The 19,358-nt window shown below is 41.5% G+C and overlaps 2 protein-coding genes across 2 annotated transcripts; one reads left to right on the top strand and one right to left on the bottom strand.

Moving 5' to 3' along the window:
• Positions 1-899: 899 nt before the first annotated feature.
• LOC137291152 (apolipoprotein L2-like) lies at positions 900-10,288 on the bottom strand. Its single transcript, XM_067822440.1, has 5 exons — positions 10,232-10,288; positions 7,323-7,370; positions 6,300-6,362; positions 5,616-5,762; positions 900-4,987 (listed from the first exon to the last, which is right to left on the bottom strand). The coding sequence occupies exons 2-5, from the start codon at positions 7,348-7,350 to the stop codon at positions 4,215-4,217; spliced, it is 1,011 nt and encodes a 336-aa protein (XP_067678541.1). The 5' UTR covers positions 7,351-7,370; positions 10,232-10,288; the 3' UTR covers positions 900-4,214.
• Positions 10,289-18,235: 7,947 nt separating this feature from the next.
• LOC137292024 (opine dehydrogenase-like) lies at positions 18,236-19,123 on the top strand. Its single transcript, XM_067823576.1, has one exon. The coding sequence runs from the start codon at positions 18,236-18,238 to the stop codon at positions 19,121-19,123; it is 888 nt and encodes a 295-aa protein (XP_067679677.1).
• The last annotated feature ends 235 nt before the right edge of the window (positions 19,124-19,358 follow it).

The raw sequence follows: 19,358 nt of genomic DNA, 5'->3' as shown, positions 1-19,358 counted from the left end.
TGCAGTTGATGCATCCTGACCAAACGAAGCGAAGTTATATTTTTGGGAAAATCAGCGATCTCGAAAACCGTTCCTGACAAGCTCTCTCTCATCACGAGAAGGTGCTCTGTGTCCTTTTGTTATTTTGAGAACTGAGTATATATATGAATCGTGGTTACCTACTCCAAAGGCAGTTAGAGTATTGCTATTACTATGTAGGTAAATACCACGAGAGACAAGGGGTTGTCGTCTGAATTGTGTGACCAGTGTACCGTATTTATTATATGTATTTATTATATGTAAATGAAGAAGTGTTGTTTTTACAGTGAGTTATTTCAGAGAGGTCATGGGTATCTCCCTTATTAAACCTTTCGTTGTTGTTGTTCGTGTTAGTGCATATCAGATGTAACCGGTATTTAATGCATTTGGAAGACTTGTGGTAATGTAGGTATGTATGCGTGCACATTTTATACATAAATCTGAACAGTTTTCAAAAGATCAATTATGGCTCTAACCACCACATGAAACATTACTATGCGTGTGGTTATCAGTAACTGTTCATATTTATAAACACATCGTAAGTAACAGAGTTCAGATGAATGAACTCGCCCTCACACATGTCTAGGGTCAACATAACATATTTTCAGACCATCGAACTGTAAACAGTTACACATCGAGAACAGGAGCGTGAGGCGTTTGTGCAGAATGAACTCATCCTTGTAAAGGTAAATGCATGGAATAATGCGTGTTTAAATTCACAATTTACACATGAATGATTGCATCACTTTTTAGATGTATTGGTATGAATGGGAAGTTCATAGGTCTGTGACGTTTTGTTGATGTATGTCTAGGGACTACACATATTATGTAGGTGTATGAAGATTATATTCTATGCCAAAACTGACAAAACAAACAATTCATTTCATATCATTTATTAATTCAAGTCAATCGCTTCAATACAAAGTTATGATATACGAATGGATAATATGATTCATTCTGGAACATTTAAGTCAACAGTTCAGTCACTCTATACTCATACTGCTGCTTCAGGGCGCGATTTTTTAAACACCTTGTCCACGTTTTGAAACACATTTCACATTTTGAATGTTCAGTTCACCTTTCCTATTCTCTTTTAAGGCTGAATGGTTATCTATATTATTGCTTTATCCATTGCCTTACACGATTTCCTTCCAGGGAGCCCCAGTTTCACAACTCTCATGCACGTAGAGTTAAACTCAGCGTATTTTGGATCGTTCAAACGCCTCAGTTTGTGAAACTGATGATGAGTTTTACTCACTATTCATTGCCACATGGCGAAAAGTACATTTTAATCGGCAAAATATAGTACATGGACAGGTGGAAAAATTTACAGTTTGTGAGGTAAATATAGTTGAAGATAAACTGCAATATATTTCACATTCCTTGTTGCTAGCAACGGAGTAAACTTTGATCTGGTTGGAGACATAATATACAAATAAGGAATGTACAAAGAGCGTTGTTGAGTATAGATAATCATCCTGTATCAAGTTACAATTACATCTGTCACATTTAATGGGATCAACATTTGCCTTAACATAACGGTAGTGTTGAATTTTAAGTTGTTGATCCATACATCTGAATATGAATAAAACACGTAACAAGTATTGAAGTTCCAATTATTCTAACTATCTCTGGAGTAGGTAACCATGATCTATCTATCTGTCTGTCCGTCCAGTCCACTCAGTTCTCTGATAACGAATAGGACACCGAGCACCACCCCGTGATACGAGAGAGTTTATCAGTTAAAATAGCTTCGGTTCTTTGGTCAGGGTACATAAACGATTAATTACTGTGCACTGATAACGGCTTGGGTTGTTGATTGTTTGATAAAAGCAAACACTCGTTCATTAGCCCTTGTGACCTTTGTCGTCTTGCATACATTTAAATATTAATGAGTTATCGTGCATAATTAATTCCCTCAACCCCCCTCAAACCAAATGTGTATTTTGCGACACATAATATACTACTGGAGTAGCCTAGTGGTTAAAGGGTTCGCTCGTCACGCCGTAGACCAGAGTTTGATTCCCCACATGGGTATAATGTGTTAAGACAATTTCTGGTGTTCGCCGCTTTGACATTTCTTACACGTCACATGCAACCAAAAATCAAACATAATAAAAACACAATTATCACTTATTCATGACATCGTTGATTGTGAAAAGAGAAACAAAATTATAGGCGTACAATGGCTTATCAAGAGTCCAATACTTTGTACTTGGGTTTTCCTCCCTCGAAATGAGGCACCCGGGAGAGCCGGTTAGAGCGACTGGGTGTGCGTTCAAGTTTAACGAGGACTTTTCATTGGCTGGTTTATTTGCCGATATGCAAAAAGCTCATTGTGTTTGATCGATCTGTTTGATTGGCATTTCAGTAAGTATGGTGAAAAATAAGAAGTAAGATTTTTTATGGATAACAACTTCTTTTATTGTATATGATGCGACGTCTCGGTATTAATTCGTGTAACGTTGTCAAGTAAGTTTGATAACAGTATAAGAATCCATACCGAAACGTCGCACCATATACAGCAGAAGACGTTGTTATAAATATGTATATAGAGAAGTTAGGTTTTGTAAATGCATCCTCACTGCTTTTCCGTTGGATCCACACAACACATACTGAGATGGTGAACTACAGCGGGGCTGCAAACTGTTGTTCGTCCAAGTACAAAACAGAACTTTGAAAATTGACTATCTGAGTTTGTACCGGTTTCCGTCCGATCCAGTCATCCGGAAAAAATAGTTTGCTTGCAACCCACGGATGTAATAACATCTCATGCGTACACGTAGCACACCTGCCTGTCTCTGTAACTGCATAATGTGACAGACAGAACCCAGGTGCACGAGCCATAAACCAGTGTATTCTGTTTATGGCGTATAGCCTGATAGGTGTTACAAATTGTTGTGTATTGCATATTGTCACTGGCAGACAGGCAGACAGACATATAATTGTCAATAAAACAGACAGTGAGTTCTGTGTTTGCACAGACATGTATTAAACATTTCAGCTGAGCAATTTTAACAATGAAATTAGCATTTCCAGGGAGACCCTATGAAGGCGAGCAGTCACGCCTCGGAAAGCCCCTTAGCGTATGCCGCGGATCGTTACATAACCAGTGTAGCCAATATGGCGGCAGTTTGGTAATGAAGATTGAACCCGGTTTCTTTGAACTGCTACTTAAATTCGCTCAGTGTTGTGACTACCGAAAACCAACATGTAGGAGATAAGTTAACTATTTTGTCAATTCATTTTAAGTCAAATGTTTATTATTAGTGTCAGTATTGGTACAGTAGAGTTGTAGTAAAGTATCAAGTCGGCATGCTCCATTCTCGGTTCACCGCGAAGACTGAGGCTAAACTGTGTCGATAAAAACTTTTTCATGCAATTCGTTTAAATTTTAGAAGAATATACCATTAGTTGAAAGGTATTTTGCAAGAAATAGTGATTGTTAAATGTGAGTGTGTATTTGAGGAGTGTAAAAAATATCACATATTGCCGATCTGACCTGACTGATCACATTGAAAAACTAGACGGCGTTGTTTGAGTATATCTAGTTATTGCGGGAAAAACATCTTTCGCATACACCTTGCATTTTTATGAGAAGGATATACTATCGGGTTAAATGTGTTTGCAAGTAACAGTGATAGTTTCACAATCTAAAAAAATGTTATGGTGTATTTTAGGTGAGTATAAAAATGTGATATATCGCTGATCTGATCCGCCACTGAAATACTTCACGGCGTTGTTTGAGTGTTTCTAGTTATTATTTTAAAAATTTTTTTTCACATACACCTTTAAGTGAATCGTTTGAACTGCGATTTTGCGGGCTTTTTTTAATTGCGTTATTTTTCACCTTCAGACCTGCAGATCGGGATGCTTCTGACAAGCAACGATTCTTTAAGGGCAGTGGGGTGGCCTAGTGGTTAAAGCGGCCGATCGTCACGACAAAGATCTGGGTTCTATTCCCGACATTGGTACAATATGTGAAGCTCACTTCTGGTGTACCCCGGAACAATATTGCTGGAAAATTGCTAAAAGTGGCGTAAAACACATACCCACCCACGAGCCTGGTAATTGTTTCTTTTGTATTGGTGAAGATGAAAAATCTTTTTGTCCAAACTGAAAAATGTTAAATTTGGTAATTCACTGGTACCCTTCCAGTCACTTCTCTTTTCATCTGCTGTGTACTCCTTTTTGTGTTACAGCACACACTCTTGAACAGACTCACCGGAGTCACGCAACTGTTCATAGACTCCAGCAATGGCATAATGTGTCTGAGCCTGGTCGCACAGCTCGCCTTTGAAAAGTCGCTTTGAGTTGTTGACGATGGTACAAACGTCAATAACTGTAGACACAACATTGCAGATAAACCCACCATAGAACAGAACCTGATCCACAGCTGTGAGACCCTTGACTAATGATTCAGATGCTTTGGTAGACGCAGGCCCAACATCAGCAACTACTGGAAGAAACTCGTCAACCTTGGCGACTTCAAACGCCTGCAGCCCCACGTGTAGTGGTCCTTCGATAATTCCAGAGACACCCGACGTAACGAAACCAAAATACTCAGCCTCCGAAAGTATGTGTAAAAGTTTTTCGTTTTCCTGGTTGAAATTATCAGTCCTGGCTTTGATCTTTTTCCACATGTCTTTTTTGGCTGCCATCCTTTTTCGATGAATGGCAAAAGACACACATCCGGAGACGACACCTAAAGCAGCTCCCGTTAGTGAGATGATCAGACTTGTTCCAAAGGTGGCAAAGGCCAGTCCAAACCCAACGAAGCCTAGTGCGTTGGATATCATCCCGAGAGTTGATGCGGCAATATCAGCTTTGTCAGCTTTAGTGTAGATTTGTTGCACCTGAACTCCATACGTATAGTGAAGCTGGATCAACTCGTTGAGGAACTCGTCCCTCGATGCACGCAAAGTCTTGAATGATGTGCTGAACTGTCTCCTTATCCATTCCAGTTCATCTACCAACAGAGTGAGTGAGTGAGTGAGTATAGTTTTACGCCGCACTCAGAAATATTCCAGCTATATGGCGGCGGTCTGTAAATAATCGAGCCTGGACCAGACAATCCAGTGATCGACATCATAGACATCGATCTATGCAATTGGGATGGCATGTGAAAACCAAGTCATCGATCCTGACCGCCCGATCCCGTTAGTCGCCTCTTACGACAAGCATGGGTTACAGAAGACCAGTTCTAACCCGCATCTTCACGGCGTGTCCGTCTGACGTGTCGGAAACACATGATCGCTGGTTTTAATGACAGAATCAACCTCATTACGTTTCGAGGTTTGTCAGTACCAAACCCATGCAGAAGGTTTTCACCATTCGCTGGCATTATTCCTTCCACAACACGGATTGTGGGGCAGCTTTGAGGTTAAAGCGTTCGTTCGGCAGGCCGAAGACCTGAGTTCGATTCCCCAAACGGGTACAATGTTTGCAGCCCGTTTCTACGAAAGCCTTACGCGCTCTTTGCACACATCTGATGCAATAATGTCGAAAGAAAACGGCGTTCACCGACCTGTCACTCAATCAACTTCGTAAGTACGTGTAGAGGTATATTTACTGATTAATGATGTATGTAACATTACCTGGGCTTTCAAATGTAATCGTCAAAACCATGTTGCTTGCGACCAAGTCTTTGTTGTCATTATCACGGTCAAGGTGATCGTTCTCGTCAGTGACCAGAATCTGTGCCTTTACATTCGGTTTTCCCACAAAAAGGGCCTTTACCTTCGCTGCAGATAAATATTACGGTCCACCGTGACAATATTTTCAAAGTCGTGTATGTATACACAGGCATACTTTCCGAGAAATGTGTACGTTTGTTGTAATCATTCACCGGCCATTAAACCAGAGACAAAATCTGTACGAAAAATGATAAACATGCAAATACCGACAAGTGTTTCTCATTAAGATAAGGAGCTTCTCTGCAAAAAGAGCTGAGGACATTCTCTTGTGAGACATTCAACACCGGGGTTTCTAAATCCTTGGTATGGGTGCCAGGAGCTTTCAGCCAGTCGTATTTGATGTCTGCATCTCGAAAACGATTATATGCTCAGGGTGTCTGGTAGAGGTGGGGGTTAGGCCATTGTAACACATTTAAAGATCTGATAATAATGAGATTGATTTTCAGTTTCGTGTGGCACAAACACTCCAAATAGTAGTATATTCAGGAATAAAGCTTTTTCACATAGTATTTGATCATGGGTCTGGATATATAAACATTTAGAATTAACGTAAATGCTGAAATAGATCTGAAACTGTTCGCTTACCCCATTTTAAGCAGAAAATCCTCTTAATTTTTTGCCAGACTGAGCGTAGTCTTTCTACTACAGCTGAAAAAATAATAATTTTCAAAGAGTCAGTAAAACAATCAACTGAAACGTGACACTGATACGTGATCGTTATGCAGGACCCCACACAGTCATCTAATATGTTTTTTTAACGCATCATGTCTTTTGTGGCGTTTCGTTTTGTTGTAAGTTTTAAGATCTGTTCCCAGGGACTCACTAAATTGAAATGTTTTCTTTAATCAAGAACAGGAATATTGAGTATTTAACTTGATATACCATTTGTTCAGGTATTGTGCAGTTTCACTGAAATGCTAACAGACATTACACGGAAGTTATAAATACACAATACACATGTCACAGTACATTGAAAGGTTATGATTACGCACGCCACATTACATGGAAATTCAACGTTGTACTGCTAGACACATATTAGATGATCCTGCGCACTAAACGCATTTGTGACAAGAGAGGCGGTACAACGAATTGGGCGAGTACACTTGGCTGCTACAGGTAGCTTGACGATTATGCACGTGCAATACAACCGTGACATAAAATCAACACCGCATATTCCTTCGAATGATAAGACTGCAATTTCAGGCATACGATACTGATATTCCACGCTAACCTTTAGTTAAGACGAAGACAAATAGATGATTGGGGCATTGACAAGCATTTTAGATATTCAACAATTTTGTTAAAAAAAACCCAGGAAAATGTCATTTGCTTCGTGAAATCCATCGGTGGTCCTAAACATATTTTCTCAGTATATTGTGTTGATTCAATTCGTTGGGACTGTACCTGTTCCCAAATCGAGTGTGCTATAACAATTCATGCGTGAAACGCACGGGGAAAATGTACTTCTTGATATTTATCAGACAACCTGTCTCCCTCTTGTTTCAGGTGGATCGTTCTATGGGGCGTTAGCAAGTATGCAAATTGGGGTCATTTGTCAGGTCGTGGATCATCTTATATGTGTTTACCAGTAATACCTCGTGGACTCACCGAGAGTTGTGCTGTCGTTCTTCCCCATTGTAGACACCGGTTGGAGTGCTGGCAGTGTAAATACAAGAAGATCGAATTTAATGAAGATAATCATAATGAGGAGGTCCCTATACGCAAGTCCTTCTCCTCATATTCACGAGGAAACGTCAGTTTAAATGTCTGTGATATTTGCAGTGCAACTCATTCAGTCTTTCTGGTTTCCAGGCGACTACATTTGGACTGTGTACACTGGACCACAGGCAAACTGTAGCGCAAATGGGATTGCGCAGCATAGAGAGTATGACCGGGTTTCTTGTATGTGAACGAAGCGAGCAAAGGTTGACAACGCACTTACCTCGCTTCGGTTCAAAAAATATTTTTCATGTCAAAATAAAATATCGCCACCATCAAAGGTACACTCCCATTTCCTCCCTAGGTTGTGCTGTCAGATTTGCAACCCCATATTTAATAATCACTCACGTGAAATATGTTTTATTCAACATCTTAAGCGCTACACGACCGCTCTTCGCCTCCATTACCCCCACCAGCTTCAGGTTCAACGCAATGAAGGAACAGGTTATTGTTCCGTATGGAATACGTAAAGAGTTACCTCCCCTGTTTCAAACGCCCACTACGCCAGAAGTGTTATTATTGTAGAATAAATGTTACAAAATATCTAACAATAAGACGACAGTTAAGACAAATAAACTCCAATAGGTTCATGATAAAATTACGCAATATGGTAGTTCTTTTTCATTTCTGCTTATTCTATTTCCTTCACTCCGTCGAGCCGGAAGCTGGCAGGGGTAATGGAGGCGAAGAACGATCTGAATACCTCGAGTGGCGCTTAAAATGTTGAATAAAACATATTTCACGTGAGTAATAATTAAATATGGGGTTGTAAATCTGAGGGCACAATCCAGTGAGGAAATGGGAGTGTACCTTTGATGGTCGCAAAGTTTTTTTTGATATGCATAATATTTTTTTGAACCGAAGCGAGGGAAGTGCGTTGCTAACCTTTGCTCGCTTCGCTCGCATATAAGAAGACTGGTCATAATTTCTACGCTGCGCAATCCCATTTGCACTACAAGTTTGCCTGTGACTGGACGTGACCACGCAGCGTAATGTTGAGTAGCTGAGTAATGTTTCACCACCATGCAGACTCGCGAAGGTCCGGGATAGAACAGGACTTCAGTAACCCATACTTGTCATGAAAAGCGACTGTGCTTGTCGTAAAAGGCGACTAACGGGATCGGGTGGTCAGGCTCGCTGACTTGGTTGACACATGTCATCGGTTCCCAAATGCGCATCACTGGATTGTCTTGTCCAGACTCGATTATTTACAAACCGCAGTCCTATAGCTGGAATGTTGCTGAGTGCGGCATAAAACTAAACTCACTCACTCATCAACATGCAACGAAATCTTCCATCACCATGCACCGAAATATTGCATCATGCAATGTAATGTTTCATAGAGACATAGTATCAGCATACACTGAGTCATAGAATCAACATACACGTTATCAAAGAATTTTCACGAGAACACTTTCAGCATATTGTCATTTGAGAAACACATCCAACAATTAAAGTATGAACTTCCCTGCAGTGCAGCTATTGACCCTCATGACTAGTTTCGAAAACCCATCATGTCGAAACGTTGGCACGACGTGTGAAATGTGCTCTTGTAATTGAATCACATCATGCAATCAGGAAGGTATTAAACCAAGCGTGTAACACAGAGGGGCTTAAGGACTTGCTTGTAGGACCCGTTATTTATCAGGGACGGGATGGGACAAAACTTGGAATCGTATTATGTTTACAGAATTGCGCAAATTGGTAGTGTGTATTCAATGAGACCTACAGTAAAACGGCTAGATGGTATTCAATATCTGTGGGTCAGCCATGTGACCTGCAGTAAAACATCTAGATGATATTCAGTATTCATGGGTGAAAACAGTGAGACCCACAGTAAAACATCTAGATGGCATTCAATATTTATGGGTCAGCAATGAGACCTTCAGTAAAACATTTAGAGGGTATTCAGTATTCATGGGTTAGCAATGAGACCTACAGTAAAACATCTACATCATATTTGGTGTCCATGGGTTAGCAATGAGGCCCTAGGTAAAACATCTAGATGATATTTAGTAACCATTGGTTAACAATGAGACCCACAGTAAAACATCTAGATGTATTTAGTACCTATGGGTTGGCAATGAGGCCGACAGTAAAACATCTAGATGTATTTAGTATCTATAGGTTGGCAATGAGGCCGACAGTAAAACATCTAGATGTATTTAGTATCTATGGGTTGGCAATGAGACCCACAGTAAAACATCTAGATGTATTTAGTACCTATGGGTTGGCAATGAGGCCAACAGTAAAACATCTAGATGTATTTAGTATCTATGGGTTGGCAATGAGGCCGACAGTAAAACATCTAGATGTATTTAGTATCTATGGGTTGGCAATGAGACCCACAGTAAAACATCTAGATGTATTTAGTACCTATGGGTTGGCAATGAGGCCGACAGTAAAACATCTAGATGTATTTAGTATCTATGGGTTGGCAATGAGACCCACAGTAAAACATCTAGATGTATTTAGTACCTATGGGTTGGCAATGAGGCCGACAGTAAAGCATCTAGACGTATTTAGTATCTATGGGTTGGCAATGAGGCCGACAGTAAAACATCTAGATGTATTATTACCTATGGGTTGGCAATGAGGCCGACAGTAAAACATCTAGATGTATTTAGTATCTATGGGTTGGCAATGAGATCTACAGTAAAACATCTAGATGTAGATGGTGAAGGTGACTAGGAGCAATACTGCAGGTACCTTCATTGTTATCCATTATTCATTGTTTGGTACTAATTGGAAATAATTAAAACTTTATACTTTTGACGTTGTTTGAAATATATACTCACTCTCGAAGTGTTGGAGAAGAATGGAAGCACAACCACCCCGTTCGACTACACATGTACAAACATGCAGACAAGTCACGTTTCAGGAAATATAAACTCGTCTTGTTTCCGGGTATCTACAGGTGCACGTGTACCCGGGTTTGGTGCGCTTGGTTACAAATCTCGTTGCTGATGCCAAGTTTCTTGATCCGCCAAATCCAACACAGTTAACATGGTCAAAGTTAATACGACCGGTGCTTACTTGAAAAGGGTTAAGCTACGTCTCACTGGAGATAGAAATGCTGTTTCTCTTATAAGCATGACTTTATGTTCGTTACGCTGAGGATGCACTCATTTTTATTACTCTGAACGTGTCCGGAGCAAAACCTCGTTTAACCGGACCAAGCACAAAGTAGAACTCTGTCTCTGCTTGCTTCGAAAAAGTGAGTGAGTTTAGTTTTACACCGCTTTTGGCAATATTCCAGCAATATCACTGTGGGAAGGGTGAGACACTAGTGGGCGTGCGTGACACATTGTACTAATATGGGGAAGCGATATTCTGAAAGAAGTCACACAGTAATATTTCCTTATTCAGCGGAAAAAATACTAGTATGAATACCTTTGTGATATAATAGTGTCAGCAGCAGCAGCAGACCCGTGAAGACCCGGGTTAGACTTCGTGTTGATCACGTATGTCGTAGGCGGCAACTGAAGGGATTATATACATATTGTGAATATCGCGATCGTCTAAAGTGATGTCGATAACTGCATTGTCTGGTTTAGATGAACTACGGACCACCGTCGTGAAAATATTAAACACCAAAAATGCCAAACATGCGCGTTCGTACATAAGCCCATAACGATTATTGCCCCGTATGTCGGCGGTCTAAAATTAATCGAGTCTAGGCCAGAAAATCCAGTGGTCAACAGCGTGCGGTTCGATCTACGCAACTTGGATGCGATGACATGTTTCAACTAAGTCAGTGAGCCCGACCGCCTGATCCCGTTAATCGTCTGTGATGGCGCGCATGAGTTGCTGAAAACCAGTTCTAACCCAGGTCCATGCCATGATGTAAGTGTAATATTGTCAACAACGACGTTAAGCCATGCACACAAACACACACCAATACAAGCTTAGCAATCTAGTTTCTGTTCTTGTGGCTATACGACTGAAACAATGCCTATGTGACGTAAATGTTTACTTACTTCGTTTGTGTAGGACATACATGAAACTGTTCCTGTTTCGTTCCCATTAATGTGTATATGGATGGTAGGGTGGGAGGGTGTGGTGTGGGAGGGTGTGGGGGTTTGGTCTAGAGGTTAAAGCGTTTGCTTGTCACGCCGAACGAAGACCCGGGTTTGACGCCCTACATGGATACAATGTGCGATTCCATTTCAGGTGTCCCCCTCCGTCGTATTGCTGGGTTATTACTTAAAGTGGGCGTAAAACCAGACTCACTCCTATTAATGGGTTCGAAGAGAACAGAAAGTCAATCCGATTCTTTCATAGGTCGAAATCACCAAGCACAAACATGGTGATACGCCATGAGGGAGAGAGGGTTATGAATGATATGGGGCTCTCGGATTATAAGAACAATTTAGCCATCTCCACCCGGGAACGGTGAGTCAGTTCAAACGGTGTGTGGCCGGCTTAGGTTATTGCTCGCAATATCAAACACCAGATTGTTTATTCTGGAGTCAGGATATTACAAGTCTCTGTTGAGACAGCTGTAGCACTTCTTATATTGCCTTACGCATAAATGTCTTTTTCTGATTGCTGAGCGCTATTCTATTATTTTCAATGAACCCCGCTCACAAGCGAGTTACATTTTCAATGTGCCCCGCTCACAAACGAGTTACATTTTCAATGTGCCCCGCTCACAAACGAGTTACATTTTCAATGTACCCCGCTCACAAGCGAGTTACATTTTCAATGTGCCCCGCTCACAAGCGAGTTAGATTTTCAATGTACCCCGCTCACAAGCGAGTTACATTTTCTATGTACCCCGCTGGGAATGACGAATTCGTTTGGTACTTCGTGGTTGTAATTCTTTATCGCGAATAACATTGAATCACGTATGATGTACGAAAATTACCAGTGTGTTGCGAATGCAAATCGATGGAAGGGAGATAACTAATTCTTACAGAGATACGGACAAGGCACTGACAGATCAAAGTTGTCAACTTTGCATAACTTGAAAGTGTATAATTCCGAATAGATTATGACACAGGCTTCTACCACCTAGACACGATGAAGCAGCTGAAAACTTGTTCGAGGGAGGCTGATGATGGAGAGTGCAGTCACATTTTACGAGCCAAATGCATGAGTCCGTTATTTCAAGCGGTGATGTTTGTAGTACATAATGTTGTTAGGGGTGGCGTTAAACTAAACTCACTCTCTCACTCTACACGGGGATCTCTGTACAGTACAAGTCAGTCAGTCAGTGCAAGAAACGTTTTTTCTCGACTCGACAACACGTTCCTTTACCAAGAGACTGATTCAGAGGTAGCGTGTTTCAACACGAGTTACGTCAGTTTGTACATCTCCGTCATCACCGCCAACACATGACTGCATAAGACGGTCAAATGCAGTTGCTACAATGCAGTCGTAGAGAAATGAAAACCAATAGATGCACCCGTAAAATACAAACTGTGTTACGTATCCGAACATCCAATGCAATCTGTGTACCCCTGGTCTGTCTCACAGTCCTTGAACAGCATTATTTTCCCTATTGCCTAGCCACCCCTGCAGTGCTGAAGCCCAAAATGGAGCAAGTCTAGATTCCCATGTTTCGAATCTCCCGTCTCATCCAGGCTCCTTTCCAGTACAATGCTAGTCAAAATTATATATCTTCAGAGACCAAATATTAGCCTTACTTTCCTATATCAAATCAACATTGAAACTGACACCGCGAGTGTACACCACCGTCACTGGAACGTTGGCTGATGATGACATGTCTGTCCATACGTCGCTACTTCTGTTTCAGCTTATGAATGTCAAAAATGAATATTTCAAAATTATTGAAAGGGTGTTAACCTATATTGTATTCAACAGTGACATGTTTTCCTCCTTGCTGTCAAATTCCACACTGTCTGGGAAATCTGAATACTTGAACTACTGTTGCTGCAGAGAGAACACTAGTGCTTGTCCTGTCTCTTGCTGTAGAGAGAATAGTAGCGATTGTCTAGAGAGAATAGTAACGCTTGTCTTGTCTCTTACTGTAGAGAGAACGCCAGGGCTTGTCCTGTCTCTTACTATAGAGAGAAGACGCGCGATTGTCCTGTCTCTTTTTGTAGAGGGAACACTAGCGATTGTCCTGTCTCTTACTGTAGAGAGAACACTAGCGATTGTCTTGTCTCTTATTGTAGAGAGAACACTAGCGATTGTCTTGTCTCTTATTGTAGAAAGAACACTAGCGATTGTCTTGTCTCTTATGGTAGAGAGAGAACACTAGCGATTGTCCTGTCTCTTATTGTAGAGAGAACACTAGCGATTGTCTTGTCTCTTACTGTAGAGAGAACACTAGCGATTGTCCTGTCTCTTACTGTAGAGAGAACACTAGCGATTGTCATGTTTCTTATTGTAGAGAGAACACTAGCGATTGTCTTGTCTCGTACTGTAGAGAGAAAAATGGCATATTTTCCACAGGGTCTCTGATAGTATCGGTGACATGAGTTGGACATTGTGCGGTGACAGCTCGCCTGTTGGGTCAGTTTGTCCACTCTCATGTGAACTAAAGCAAACATCAACTGGGCCGACGGCCTGGGCATCAGACGCTTTCTACCGGGTGAGTTAACATTGTTGAGGCAGGTGCGATATGTTTTATGGGTAAATATGTTGGAAATATCACCACTTGATTTTCTGTATTAAGGTGTTTTTAACTTTTGTACCCGTAAGTGTGACAGTCTCATAACACCTTCACTGTATATTATCAGAGGTGCTTCCACAACCGTGTACTCCAAAGACCTCGCTATAAGGCATTTCGGCACAACTCGAAGATCGATATTAACTGACCATTGTCCAGATTGCTGTGTATACCATGTTGAAATAGGTCATTCAGATCGATACAAAAGCCCTCTGCCTCCCATATATGCCGGTCAGTTATAGATATCACTCAAGGCCAGCTGTACGGGTCACTCAGAGGACACGGTCTTATAGAAATGATCGATAGGCTACTCATATGTATCAAGGTCGGAGACCATTACGCCCACTAATAGACTGTCTCATTGTCCCTTGACCACATTATTTTCTCCTCTGTCAAAGCTTAGTGTAATACGATAGTCCTAATAAACCATGGCCAGATTTTCTTCAGTCTCTCACTTCAAGTTTACATGATGTTGTATCTGTCAAAATATATTTTCAAGAGACAAAGGGGGAACCTAGATTATGAAGCGTTATGTGTACTCAATAACTGATCTTACCGCACGCACGCACGCACGCACGCACGCACGCACGCACACACACGCACGTGCCCAGATACTAATCCAGGTAATCGAAGCATGGTCCCAAACTACTTGACCAATAACAGGTATGTAATCTTGGGGACTTCTTATCTAAGTTATTGAATGTCGTTTAACAGGTTTAACAGGACAAAAAGACAAACGACTGTTAACCTGCTTTCAAACCCATTGGAGATACAAACAGGCAATTATTTAATGTCTGATGATATACTGAAATCCATTAGAAACGCATCACCCTTTTATCACTGATCATGGAATATGCAACAAGCATTTGAACCCAAAGTGTGCTTGAGGTCATCTGACTTTGACAGATAAACGCGATGCACACCGAGAAGCACGTGCTCATTGTGTGATCACCTGTCTCACCATTTGCTGAAAATCACCTTTTCACCGGCACAAATAGCGTGGAAATGAGTAAAACGTGACAATTTCACTCACATTGACAGGTTATTCTACTGACTACCAAAATCACACCGAAATTTTGAACAGCATCACATTTTAACAGGGATACTATGTAGAGATAGTTGTAGATTTCACTGATTTTACACAGATTACTGCCACGTTTGTGAGCCAAGGTTCGGCACTGTGAACATTATTTCAAATCGGGCATATTTCCCGTAATCAGTCGTGCCTCGTTGGTTATTCTGTAAGTAGTGATATCGAGGCAAGTGTTACGTCAAAATATCGCGTCGGTTGATGTAGCGCTTTGACGTGGAATAGGAGAACAGCAATGCAGCTGACCCGTTTGGTTGCCAAGCAAACCTGAATTATCTGCGTTATCGAAGTTGTTCAACCCGTCCCTTTCACAAAGTGGTGATTCGAACTGGCAGCGCAGTTCAGATGTAACTCATTTTGTCCAGCAATGTATTGTGTAGAAAAATAGTGTAGCCCTGGCCTTTTCGTTCACCAGTCTTTCTGATATGTCTAAATATACTACCCGGGTATCCCGCCCCTATTACCCCACCCAACCCGGATACCCGTTATATTAACTCCTGACTTCAATATCTTAACCATGCATTCTATATTCAAAATAATAATATCTAAATCTCTAAAGAGAATACAATCCTTTAATCATGAAAGAATAAAGTATTACGTTGTTTTATCTATCAGTCACATGATCATAACGGGTCCGGGTACTGAGGCGTGTACTCGGGTCCAACTCATTACCCACCCGCCCCGTGTATCTGGATTACCCAGCCGTATTGGGTGAGATGAAATACGTCAGTGTTGTCGTTGTCTGTCAAAACCTACTCAAAACCTTTTTTGACCTGAAATACTTATTTGGATGTAATGGGCCGATCTACAGGCCAGCGTCATGACACAGCTTTTTAGCCGCGAAGAGGCGACTAACGGTTTGGGGTGGTCAGGCTCCCTGGTTGACACGTCGTATCCCAGTTGCACTGACAGATGCTCATTCTGTTGATCACTGGATTGTCTGGTCCAGACCGCCGTCATATAACTGAAATATTGCTGAGTGCGGCGTTACGCAACATAAAACACAAACGCAACGTGCATTGCAACTCACGGAGATGATTTGTGGACTGAAATGTTACCATGGTGGCAATAGCTGTTTACAACACGACACGTGCTCTGTTTTTTGACAAGGAGTAAGACATATGAAGCCATGCCCGTTATCGTTATTTATCCACACATTGATAGAAACCAAATGCGTTTGCATCACACGGAGACTTCTTTTGAGGCCAAGGACACTTATAGCTGCCGTTCTCTGCAAGCACTGTGGCTATGTGTTTTATCGAAGGATATATGAGAGGTGTAATGTAATCACATTGGTTAAGTGCAGACACTGCGGAAGTGATGTGATGTCAGATTACATTGACGGAGGGATCAGCAGATCTGGAATGTGTTAGTTAGCGATACTGATAACTAGCATGCAGAGCACGCAACATGTCAAGGGATAGATATCGAGGACGCCAACTGACAATAGCTATCTGTTCACATGGCACTATTGCAGCCAAGGATTGTCCATCAGCACAAGCCATGTGTCATTTCCGTTCTCAAACGTACTGTGCATCTCTAGTACATCTTTATCGATGTTGAACTTTGGCCTTAAGGTGGCCTCGTTCTGTCTGGATTCAAATGAAACCGATAAATGATCAAATTATTCATATGACATATATCATACTTGAGATTACACTTTACAGTTGACAACTTTCTAAATTGCATTGTGTAATCGTAACTCGAAATTGGGATAAGTGCACAAAACATAAATACGCTGATAAGCCGGGTCTTCTCACTGGATGTGATGAGTTGCACCTAACTGCGTTCGGCTTGTACCGGACTGTGCGCTGGTGCTGTTCCACTAGCCGTTTGTCACTCCTCGGCGTGGAGCGTGAAAATAGCTCAGTATTACATGATGGTTTTTGAACAACTTTTTTTCAGTGATTGATGAAAAAGTCAGATTTCAGACCATGTTTGGTACAGAGGTTTCATGCGTCTTATTTATGTTTAGTGCGTTTATCCCAATTTCGAGATATTCAATCATTCATCGTTCTCATTTGAACCCAAACGGACTATAATGGATGTACATACACTATTCCTCAATGCAGAAGACCAGTCAGAAACATGATACAAAATATCCGCTGTGTGACAGATGATCCTGCGAACTATGCACAGGTCACAAATTGGGTACATTCAGCTAGTCATATCGGAAAGAGACTGTACTTAATTGGTTACAGCTTTCGAAATAACCGCCGGCCCGGAGGCCGAGCGCCGCTTGTTATTGTGTCGGGCCGACAGTTTCAAATATGTGCGGACCCTTATGGCTTTTAGTAAAATTATATGTCAATTATTTTTCAAATGGAATGTTTCCCCATTTCTCCTTTATTACCGCTCGGGAATCATCTACGATCCATCGTGTTACGGCAACTTACAGTTTCACTTCCAGGTATTTCAGCACCGTAGAATGTCAACAGCAGTCTAACAAATACTAACTCCTCTGTGTGCCATAGGTTTCGCTTGATTTGTACAAACAGTGTGAAACTGTGTACAGTGTAATCTATTTTGTTTTTATTAGTTTGACATTAACCAAATGGACTTACAAAATTCATTCACAGCCTGTAGAGTTTAAAGTCTGCTTGTAGCAGCAGGCCCTGATGACCGGCTGGTAAAATAAAGTATTGCAAACACTGCTTAGTTACCACGTGTACCTCTCTCGACCAGCAGCGAATGGGTACCAGGTAGGGTATGGTTTAACTGTAATTACTGGAGCCTCATAGCTGAAACTGTATACTGTCAAGGTAGAATGAAATTCGAGAGCACACTGATTCTTATTTCAAGGTGGTGTATACAACTATTGCTGCCATGTATTCCGTAGCGTCCCTGAGCAGCTGTCTATGTCGGTTAATACATGTGTTATACATTGTATAGTCAGACATCTTTGCACTTTCCAGAAGGTGATGGACGTTTTATGATTTGAGTCCCGCGAATAAAGTGTTCGCTCGTCACGCCGAAGCCCCGTCTTTAATTCCTCATGTTTGTGAAACCAATTTCTGGCGTCATTGTGTAGATGGAATGTTGCTAAAACCGGCGGAACCAAATTCACTGACTATGGCAAGGGTTCCTGTCAAGATGCTGATTACATATTGCAAAGATATTGATGACGCGTGTTCTCTCTATTCTTGCAACTTTGCAGCCCATGTAACCGCAGGTCTCACAGCATCTCGCGAGAACACGGAAGCGAGAATTCTAACCCTTTTCAAAGACGAGGCAGAAAGATGGACGAAAGCTATGGGAGACGACGGCTTGACCATTAACCTCCATGAAAGCGTAGGGAATGTCACTGTAAAATCTAAACCAGCTCTTATAACCAAGAACCCAGCCGAAGCAGTAGAGGGCGCCCACATGATAATATTTTGTGTACCAGCATTTACCCATCAAGGGTATTTCGAAGCCATTGAACCATACATAAAACCAAACACAATACTTGTTGGTTTCCCCGGGCAACCCGGGTTTGAGTTCCAGTGTCTAGACATCCCGAAAGACAAAGCTCGTCGGTGTCCAATCATTAACTTTGAATCCCTTCCATGGGCCTGTCGGATAAATGAATTCGGAAAGAGCGCCACAGTTCTTGGTCTTAAAGTTCATCTCCAGGGTTTCATCCTCAAAGGAGAAAGCAGTCCAGTTAAAGACCCTTGCGAGGTTCTGCAAGCTGTTATTGGCCCAGAGACAAAACTGGAAGTTGGGAAGCACTACTTGGCCCCGATCCTGGACACCAAGTTTATTGTACACCCTCCAATACTGTACGCCAAATGGAGGGATTGGAACGGACAGTCGTTGTCTGAGAAACCTCTTTTCTATCAAAGTTTAGATGAGACTCAGATTAAGTATCTGAGCGGCATTAGCGATGAATGCGTGGCAGTTGCTTGTGCCATCACTGCCAAGCGTCCAGACACTGACCTCTCGGTCTTACTTGATATATACGTTTTATTACTGTAGGTATATGGATAGGAATCAGTGTTGACTGTTTTATTGTTATCAAATACCTCAGAAGAGCAGAAGCTGACAGCAACGGTTTCAAATAATGTACCCCAGAAGACAGGTGTTCATGACGACAATCACTAGTCCACAATATATAAAGATCGCCTTCATGTTCTTAGATAACACTTCAACGAGCAACGACTTGTAATTTGTCCTCGACTGTAGGATGGATGTCGGAGGACAGTAACTTATT

Source organism: Haliotis asinina, chromosome 7, assembly GCF_037392515.1.
Source record: "Haliotis asinina isolate JCU_RB_2024 chromosome 7, JCU_Hal_asi_v2, whole genome shotgun sequence".
NCBI lineage: Eukaryota > Metazoa > Mollusca > Gastropoda > Lepetellida > Haliotidae > Haliotis > Haliotis asinina.
This window is presented reverse-complemented; position numbering and strand designations above follow the sequence as displayed.